This window comes from Rhinopithecus bieti, unplaced genomic scaffold, assembly GCF_001698545.2.
Source record: "Rhinopithecus bieti isolate Rb0 unplaced genomic scaffold, ASM169854v2 scaffold_41082, whole genome shotgun sequence".
Classification (NCBI taxonomy): Eukaryota; Metazoa; Chordata; class Mammalia; order Primates; family Cercopithecidae; genus Rhinopithecus; species Rhinopithecus bieti.
The window spans coordinates 1438486-1448197 of record NW_016817890.1 but is presented as its reverse complement, the minus strand read 5'-3'; the positions used below and the strand labels follow the sequence as shown (position 1 = coordinate 1448197).

At 59.2% G+C, this 9712-nt stretch overlaps 1 protein-coding gene across 1 annotated transcript; it reads right to left on the bottom strand.

Moving 5' to 3' along the window:
* Positions 1–382: 382 nt before the first annotated feature.
* Positions 383–9410, bottom strand: MAP3K6 (mitogen-activated protein kinase kinase kinase 6). Its single transcript, XM_017856425.1, is given in 27 exon segments — positions 383–674; positions 874–950; positions 1234–1307; positions 1404–1516; positions 1606–1765; positions 2030–2135; positions 2422–2598; positions 2742–2934; positions 3236–3374; positions 3474–3666; positions 3764–3921; positions 4472–4577; positions 4908–5044; positions 5289–5416; positions 5757–5890; positions 5973–6060; positions 6207–6302; positions 6396–6445; positions 6570–6677; positions 6755–6917; positions 7141–7300; positions 7670–7782; positions 7880–8050; positions 8476–8582; positions 8953–9121; positions 9240–9350; positions 9352–9410. Coding segments are annotated over 27 exon segments (3369 nt in total). The 3' UTR covers positions 383–595.
* Positions 9411–9712: the final 302 nt, after the last annotated feature.

Here is a 9712-nt window from a genome sequence, read left to right as displayed (position 1 = left end):
CGCCCGGCCAAAAAAATTTTTTTTTTTTTTTTGACATAAAGTCTTGCTCTGGAGTGCAATGGCGTGATCTCGGCTCACTGCACCCTCTGCCTCCTGGGTTCAAGCAATTCTCCTGTCTCAGCCTCCTGAGTAGCTGGGATTACAGGCACATGCCACCACACCCAGCTAATTTTTGTATTTTTAGTAGAGATGGGGTTTCACCATGTTGGTCAGGCTGGTCTCGAACTCCTGACCTTGTGATCCACCCACTTTGGCCTCCCAAAGTGTTGGGATTACAGGCGTGAGCCACCACACCCGGCCTAAAAAAACAATTTTTTTTGAAAGACCTGGGGGCTCTTCTCAGGGTACCCCTCCCCCCATACACCTCCAAAATTGCCAGGACAAAGGTTCAAAAGTGTTCTGTTTAATACGTTTTGTCTGTTAGTGCTTGGGTGCCTGTGGTTGGTTTCTCTCACTGGAACCAGTCCTGGCCCCCACTCGCCTGGCTTCCTCCAGTCACCCCAGATCCTGGGGCTGGTGTGTCAGAAGCTGCCTTTGTCCTCTCCATTCATCCATCCTTGGATCTGTCTGGCCTCTGATGCCCTCATTCAGCCTCTCAGGGTCCAGGGGTGACTGGCGTGGATCCTGCTCGCTGTGCCAAGATGGCCCTCCAGATGCGGCATACCATCCCTCCCCTGGGGGTAATGGACTCTGTGTGGCTCAGCCGGAAGGTGGCCCTGGACTCTCTCTTGCACCCACTGTCTGCCCAGTGCCCCCTCTGTCACTAGGGGACCCAGGTGCCCCTTTGGTTTCCAGGAAGGAACCTAGGCAGGCCTGCAGTTGGCCAGGATGAGGCCACATGCATGGTTCACCCTTGGGGGACCCAGAATGTACCTGATGCGGGTATAGATGAGGTCATCTCGAGTGGCATAGGTGAGCAGGGTGTGGAGGGTGAAGCTATGGTTCAACAGCTGGATGTGGACAAAGACCCGCAGAAACAGGGAAATAAGAAATTACAGAAAGATGTGTCCAGAGACCCGGGTACTAGCTTTGCTCTGCTGCCAAAATACGGAGGCAGATCACACCCTTCTGGGCCTCAGTTTTCTCATCCATACAATGGGAAGAGAATACTAAGTGTTCTTCCAGTATTGAGATTCTCTGCATCAGAGGGCACAGTGAGAAGAGCGAGAAGATGGACAGAGATGGAGGCTTTGGCTGGTGAGGTCAGGGATAGCCAAGCACTCCCCACCTCACCATTTGGATGGTGCCTGAATCCACATTCAGTTCCTGTAGCCACTGCACTAGGCCCTGGTCCGTTGAAAGAGCGGCTGTCAAGAAGTAGTCAGGTGATGAGCCCAAGAGTGCCTCCCGCTAGAAGCTGCCTCGAACCCACCAATAGTGTTCTCCAGCCAAGGCCCACTCACCTGAGGGCTCTGGGGCCAGGGCATAGGTCCGGGCTTCCTCATTCAGCCGCTGTAGAGCCCGCTGCACCAGGGCCTGGTACTCCCGTTCCTTCCCGGCCAGGACTTCCCGCAGCCTGTGGGGCAGAGAAGAGTAGAATGGAGTGGTGAGTGGGGAGTGGGTTGAAGCCCGGCAGAGGCTATGAGCGATTCCAAGGGGCTTTACCGATCAGTCTCTGCCCTCAAGAGGCTCAGCTGCACCATCAGAGGAGCGGGGCCCTGCTCAGGCTCCACTGGAAGCAGGCTCTGCTGGCCTGGGCTCTGCTGGGAGTCCCCTTCTTTACTCAGCTCCTCTGACTTCAGTGAGACCGCCTCCTTCTCCACCTCTGCAGCCGGGTGCCGTGAATTCAGGCAAGGCTACAACGCCTGTTTGGGACCCCCAGACCCCAGCAAGGGAGTGGAGGGGTAGGGTGCCCAGCTCTGGGCAGGCCCCAGGCAGTGCCAGTATGAGAGATGTCCATTTAGTCACACCCCCACCGGCGCCTGCCTGCCCCTGTCCCGCCTGGCCCCCACCGGCCCCATTCGATGTTCACCTCGCCCAGCAAGCACCACACCCTCGCCGGCAGGAGGCCGTGGCACTCCCCTCCTACCTGGGCCCAGCACAGCCAGGGCTGCCCGCACAGCACGGCTGAGCAGTGAGTCCAGAACGAACATCCAGTGTGGACGGATCTGGCGCCTGCGGAGGATCTGCTTCACCTGCAGGGGGAGGGAGGGCGCCGCTGAGACAGCTGAGCCTCAACTAGAGGCAGAGCTTGAGTTGGAAAGGCCTAGAAAGTCTTCGGTGGGAGGCAAGTGGGATGGGCGGCCTAGAGGTCCAGGGAGGGGCTGGGAAGCTAGGACTGGGCAGACGGTTTTTTGCTGCAGGCCTGATCTTCAGGGAGGAGACAGGGAATCTTGGAACATCAAGTCCTGGCACCTCCCCAGGCACGGGGAGCTCACTACCTGTTGTTGGGCAGCTCTGATTACCAGAAGGCGCCCTCACCGCATCCGGGAAGGCAAAGAGCGGTCCGTGCAGAAGTGCAGGCCCAAGGCCCTGGGCCCTCAGCCGTCCTTGCAGAGCCCGCAGCTCCTGGGCCAGCTGCCGGCGGTTGGGAGTGTGGATGTGTGCCCCGAGGCAGCGCAGCAGCTCTTCCACATAGTTTCTGCCCAGATGGGACCCCTGAGAAGGAAGAGAGGGGTGGTCAGCGAGTGTTCCAGCCAAATAAGACGCAGCCGCGGAGGTGGGTTAGTGGGGGGGCGGGGACATCAACTGGTGTCCTGACCCTGCGCTACCACCAGGGGGCGCTAGGGTGGGCCGCCCACCTGCTCCTGCTCCTGCTGCTGCTGCTCCTGCTCCTGCTCCTGCTCCTGGTGCAGATTCTCCGCCAGCGCTGGCAGCTCCTGCTCCAGTACCGCGGCCAGCATGGCCCGACGCTTGCTCTCCTGGTGCAGCAGGCTCAGCCCCGAACTCTCCTCCGGAGACGCAGGCTCCTCGGCCGCAGGCTCCTCGGGCACCCTGGGCACAAGGGCAAGCGGCTGATTGAAGACGGGCAGCAACAAGCCAGTCACCTCTGCTGCCGGGTTTGAATTCTGGCTCTCCTGCTTTTATGCCTACCTCACAGGCATGAACACAGATAAACCCCGCACTGAGAGGACACAAGTCCAAGTTAGAGCTGCCAGAACAGGGCATGGGGAGGCACCAAGTCCCACATTCACAAGTGGTCAAGGTGCCCAGGTCCCCAAGGAGGGCTTTTGTAGGAGGGGAGAAAAAGGCAAAACCAGGCAAAGGGAACCCATCCCAGGAGCCTAGGTCTCACCGGAGCTGGCTGGTGCCCCCATAACTGAGGCAGCGCTTTGGGGGGCTGGGCGGGTGCTGAGACGGTCCCTGAGGGCGCGGGAATGTCTGAGACTGGGTGGTTGAGTCGGCTGAAGGAATGGAACTGGCGGAAGGGTTATCTGAGGGAGGGACAGAGCTGTCAGTTGGGCCCTCTTCCCCCCTCACAGCTCCACAACTCCTCTGCCCTCCAGTGTGTCCATCCTGCCACCTCCAAGCACCTGAGGGCCGTGGAACATGTTGGGGGGAGCTGGGACTGCGACTCCTTTTCCCAGGCCGCAGGAAGGGGTCCCCCAGCAGTGCCTGGGCGCTGGCTCGGAGGCGGGGGTCTGGCTCAAAAGTTCGAAGGAGAAAGGCTTGGGCCTCAGCCGACAGAGAGCTGGGCATTGGTGGATGGACCTTGTACATACCCACCTGTTGGGGGAGGGTGAACAAGGGTGACATTCAGAGGTGTCCAAGGCCCAGGCTGGCCCTATGCCACTTCCATGTGCCAGGCCCAAAGGGGTCTTACCTGAAACATGGCAGCTTGTGGGCTCCCTAGCTCATGGAAGGGGGGGCGACCCGTGGCCATCTCAATGACAGTGCAGCCCAGTGACCAGATGTCAGCTGCTTTCCCATAACCGCGTGGGCCCTGGTCAATGATTTCTGGGGCCATATACTGCAGAGTTCCTAGGACAGAAGCAGGAGCACTGATGCCCATCTAGGCTTTAACATGGGGTTGGAGAGGGGAGGGGAATGCCATCATCCTCAGGCCGACTGCACCCATACTGAACCTATCATCCAAAACGTACCTCAACACCTATCCTGGTCATCAAACATCTATCCTGAGTTCCATCACCATCCGAGGCTCCATCACCTGCCAAGGCTTCCATCATTCACCCTGGGCTCCACCACATTCACAGACTCCATCACCCACAGTAGTGCTCCAGCACACATCCTGGATTGCATCGTCCCCCTGAACTCCATCACCAGCTTTTTCCTCCAACTCCCACCTTGGCCTACATCAACACTCCTCAAGTGCTAAAGTCAGTTTCATCACTTATCCAAGCTCCAGTTCTAGATGCCATCACCTCAGCCCTGGCCCAATCACTCACCCTGGGTTTCATTCCCCATTAGGACTCTAACTCCATGCCTAGGAGAAACCCCATTCCCTGGAAGGTTCCAAGACATCTTCTGCCCCAGGTCAGCATCCCCACTCACCACCCCCACACCTTGTTACCTGTGAAGGTCTCAGTGCAAGGTGTGATTCCTGCCAGTCGCTTGGAGGTGCCAAAGTCAGAAATCTTGAGCAGCCCACTGAAGGTGTTGATCAGCACATTGTCCCCCTGATCGATAGTCATTAGTGGACACTGAGCTGGGCCCCTGCCAGCAGAACTAGACCCTCTTTCTGGGATCCCATCTCCTGGAGATCCCAGCCTGGTCCTGTCTCTGTCAACACTCTCCCCTTGCCATCCCACTTACATGCCCCTCTGGGGCTGGGAGCTGACAATTGGTTTGGCTTCAGAGCTGAACTTTTCCCCTCCTTCTCTAAAGAGCCTCCCTGATTAATTTCCTACCCTTTGCAACAGGTCTGCTCACTCTGCTAGCCTGTGTCTGAGACCACGTCCTCCCCCGCCACCCCCAGCAGATGAGGGCGGGCCAGCCCCAGGGCTTACCTTAATGTCCCTGTGCACGATGTGGTTGTCGTGCAAATAGCCAAGTCCCTGCAGGATCTGGCGGGTGTAGAAACTGATGGTGCTCTCGTTGTCCTTCAGGGGTCCCCACACTGACCGCAGCAAGGATGACAGGCTGCCTGGGTGGGGACAGTCCAAGTTCATTGTTCCTACCCACTGGCTCCAGCCCGCATCTCTGCTCAAGGCCCAGACACACGCGTGTCATAGCCCCAACTCCATCACCCAGCGCCACTCCTCAGCTAATTCTAGGCTACACCACCCACACGCACTAGGGTGCATTTCCCCCTGGGCTCTCCAACCCTGCCTGCCTCGGTACCATGCCCCACACCTCAGTTTCATTCCCATCCCACACAGGGCAGGCACCTCCAGGCACTTCCTCCATGAAGATCTTAAGGTAGCCGCCCTGGCTAGCTGAGCCCAGATAGCGCACTATGTTCTTGTGGCGCAGGCGTTTGTGAAGAGCGATTTCTTCATGCAGGGGCTGAGAAAACCTGGGGGGAGGTAGGGGAGAGAGGAAAGGGACCGATGTGGGCAGAGAAGCCCAGCCCATCCCGCCCCAGCCTGGCCCCGCCCCAAGGACCTGCCCCGCCCACAAGCCCTCTCCCAACTTCCGCACCCTTACTACCCACCCGGCCCATAGGACCCTCCAGACCTCAGTCCCGCCCGCCTGGTCCTGGCTGTTCCGCCCACGGGCCCAGTCCACAGGGCTCGAACTCTCAGGTCCTACGAGCCCGCCCACTAGGCCCCGCCCACAGAAGCCGCTCCGCTCGTGGCCCAGCTCACTCCGCCCTCGCGAGCCCTCAGCCCCGCCCGCGCGGCCACGCACCGCACCTGCTGTCCCGCTCCGGAATCTCCTTGATGGCGATGCGCACCCTCGTGTGGCGATCACGGCCCGCGTACACCACCCCATACGTGCCCTTGCCCAGCACCAGCCGCTCGCCCGTCTCCGTGTACTCATAATCAAACTGCCGGGCACGGAGTGAGATGGGGGTTCAGCAGGGCCCGCGGCCCCTCGCCCTCCGCGAGCTCCCAGTCCTGCGTCCTCACCTCCAACACCTCCCCCACGCCCTCTGCCTCCTCCGCGGGCGCCGTGGAATCCGGGTTCGTCACCAAGGCCTGGATCAGGCCGCAGAACCTGTAGGTGGGGGAGGTAAGACTCACGGGAGGGGCATCTTGGTCCCCACATAACCCAGGGCACCTGAGGGACGTCGTCCCTTTCTTTTCCCCACTCCACCGGGCATCCTGGTCCTCAGAGTACCCTGACCATGAAAGACTGCGCACCATTGGCAGTGCCCTACGCTGGGGAAGCACAGCTGGACATCCTGAGCCGGAGGGAGTGCATAGAGGAAGCAGCAGCGCTCGTCGCGCTTGGAGGCGCTGGGAAGGGATGAAGAACCCAGTGAGTGTCAGGCTGGGTGGCAGGGACCCTAACCTCCCGTCTTTCCAGTCGCCCCAGGTCCCACCTATCACCTGACTCCACATATGGAGGCGACTGGGAAGGTCCAGCTGGAGGGAATGTCCTGCAAGAAGAAATGGGGTGTGATGGGGGGTGCTGGGGACAGGAGAAGGGTCTGCGAATGGGAGAAAGGCTCCACAGAAAAGGTCCCAGCAGAGGTGAGTGAGGGGCCTCAGCAGCGACTTCACCTGGGTCTCAGGTTCCAGCAAGCTCAGGGTCACTGTGCTCACTGGGTCAGTACCCCGAACCTCGAGATTTGCAGGCAGCAGCACCTTGTTCATCTCCAGGACCAGCACCTGCAGGCAGTGGGGGAGTAGGGTCTGTCAGAAGGGGCTTACCCCTTTCCCAGGTCCACCACCCCTACAGGCCTCACCAAGCACTGGTCGCCCTGGGGACAGGCCATCTTGAATGGTTGGCAGGACTGTAGCAAGAAGTGGAGCCAGAAGTGGGCACGGCGTGGTGGCCCTCCACAGGGCTCTGGCGTGGGCCTGAAGTGCTGGTAGAGCAGGAAGGTCTCCATCACAGACACCAGGTACCTGCACGCAAAGCCGCATCCTCAGTTCAGCACAGGCACCAACCAGCACTGCCAGGGAGAGGAAACTGGCCTGGATATAGCTAAAACGTTGGCATGGGGTGCCACGGGCACTGGTCTAAAAGTAGCCAGGTCATTGGCTCAGGGTTCAGTCTAGCATGCCAATGGACATAGGTGCAGGAGCTGACAGCCCAGGTCAGGCCAAGAATGCAGAGGGGGCCACCTACCATATGGGGGCATTGAGCTTATACAGCTGCTCTGCAGCCAGCACCACCTGGGTGGGGTCATTGGCGAGGATCTGGGCTCCCAGGTAGAAACCCACATCCCAGTAATACTGCATCTTCTCCACGCAGCCTTTGCGGGCCAGCAGGCAGCCCAGCTTCATGCCTGGGGGAGAGGGGAATGGGCTCCAGTGAGTGTGGGTGCAGGGGTGAGTGAGGCCCACCATTTCTGTGGGCCTGAGTGTGGACATGAACACAGATATGAGCAAATCATTGGGTGTGGCAAGATCTCGGGTGGGAACAGGAGCTCAGGCACAGGTATATGAACATGCAGATGTGTTAGGGAACATTTGTGGGTTTGAGGGCTCCTGAGGGCCCAGAACAGGTATTAGGACCCAGGTGTGGGTATGGGCAGTACAGTCCAAAATGGATGAACTCATCCTACCTCTTACCCAGTGTGCTCTCTCCCTGCCCTCTTCCCAGGCCCCTCTGAACCCCTGTGGGTGACGAGACAAGAGCCAGGATCTGTGCTCACCTATTAGCCGGAGCTCCTTGGAATCCTCAAAGTGCTGCCCGGCAGCAATGAGGAGCACGGCTGCATTGATGCCCGAGTGGAGGCTGGGCTCTATGTCAAAAGCCTTGCGATACCTGGGGTGGGGGTAGGGGGCACAGGGCTGGACCGATGCCCACAGCACCATCCCTCATCTCATAGCTCAGCACGCCAGCCACTCACTGTGCTCCTTACCAGTGATAGGCCTGCTCCCGGTACCCAGCATCCTGGAAACCTGAACTGAAGAACATGTCCTTGTAGATACGGCCACACATGCAGTACAGATCCGGTGCCACAGAGCCCTCAAGCTGTACCAGTGGCAGCAGCACGGCCAGGGCCTTCGCCCGGTCCCCAGGCCTGTTCCTCCTAGGGAAAAGATGGGCTCAGGCCCTCCCTGATGGCCCTGGCCTACTCTGTTCAGGGACCTCTAGACACTGAACAGCAGGGACCCTTCCACGGGCCTGACAATAATGATCTCAAAATGATATTGATCCTGGCCAGCACTGACCTCTCTAGGGGTAGTGACCTCAGATAGAAGTGATTCCTAGATGCAATGACCCTTAGGAGCAGTGATCTTGAACAGTGGTGACCATACCACAGGCAGCACCACCTCCCCCACCCCGACCAGGCAGCAGTAACTCAGAACAACAGGGACCTACTGACATCAGTGACCCTGGTCAGCAAATTCCCCAAACAGCAGTGATCCCAGACAGCAATGGCTTTGCACAGCAGAGACTCAGGTTTCGGAAACCTTTATGTGGCTATGATCTAACCCTTGCTCTGCCACTCACCGGTTGAGGGCAAAAGTATAGTGGAAGCAGACATTATGCTGCTCGGCCACATCACAGGTGGGCAAGGCCTGCAGCGTCTCCACCAGCTCAATGATGGCCGAGTAGTCCTGCATCAGGGAACAGCAAGTACTGGCATCATGGGCCTCCAGGCCCCGAGGAACCTTGAGCCAGGGTCCTTTCCCACACCTGACATCCCACCCAGCCACCATCTTCTGCACGCCTCCTTAGGCCCAGCAGACACCACACTTCACAGGGAGAACCTGCTCTGTGCCCCATGTTGGGTATTCCCAACCCCACAACGGCCCCAGGAGGCAGCAACATGCTCATCCTGTCTAACAAATAAGGAAGCCAACACTCAGAGACGTTTGATCATTTGCCCAAAGCCACCAGCGAGCAAGTGGCCCAGCCAGGAGCTGAACTTGGGTTTGTCTGACCTCAAATGCCAGCTGCCCTACTGCCTCTCTGAACACCACGCACTTGCACATCGCGGTAGGAGAGCAGCAAGTTCATGATGATGTCGGGGCTCAGCAGCTCCACGCTGTCCAGTCTCCGCTGCAGCCGAGCCAGCTCCTGCCGCAGCTGCGGCCCACTGAACCGCTCCCGCGCCTGCCGGATGTCCTGCCGAATGGTCTCCCGGAAATAGCCACTGATGCCCAGGGCAGGGGAGGCAGGGAAAGAGAATGGTGGGGCCTGCACCTCAGCCCCAGCCCACCGTACTCTCACCAGCACCCTCCTGGAGCACCCTCCCTGGGGGCCCTCATTACCAAGAGTCTGTGGGTGTGGCCTCCAGCAGGCGGGCAAGCCGGCCCACCAGGGGAGTGAGCAGAGCCTCGGTCCCCACTCCAGCCTGTACCAGCCCATCAGCCAGGCCCGCAAAGGCCTGCAACGCCACAAAGCACCCGACCAGTTCGGACCGTCACCACATAGGGGATCATGTGTAACTCCAACGCAACCTGGTGGGCAGGGAGCAGGAATCAGTGAGGTCAGCAGTCAGCACCGATAAGGGGAGTGAGAGCATCAAAGTCAGCACCATGGAATCTGGAATCGCAGAAAGGCACCGCATGAGAGGAGGCAACAGGAACACAGAGGAACACATGGGAATGTCAGGGGGCCTTTAGGTGACTGAGGAGAGCAGGAGATTAGTGAGTCAGAGGTCATAGTGAAAGCAAAAGGCACTTTCGAGTGAAAGGTGGATTCTGCTCACCGAGTTCTCTGAAAACATCCTCCTGCCAGGAGG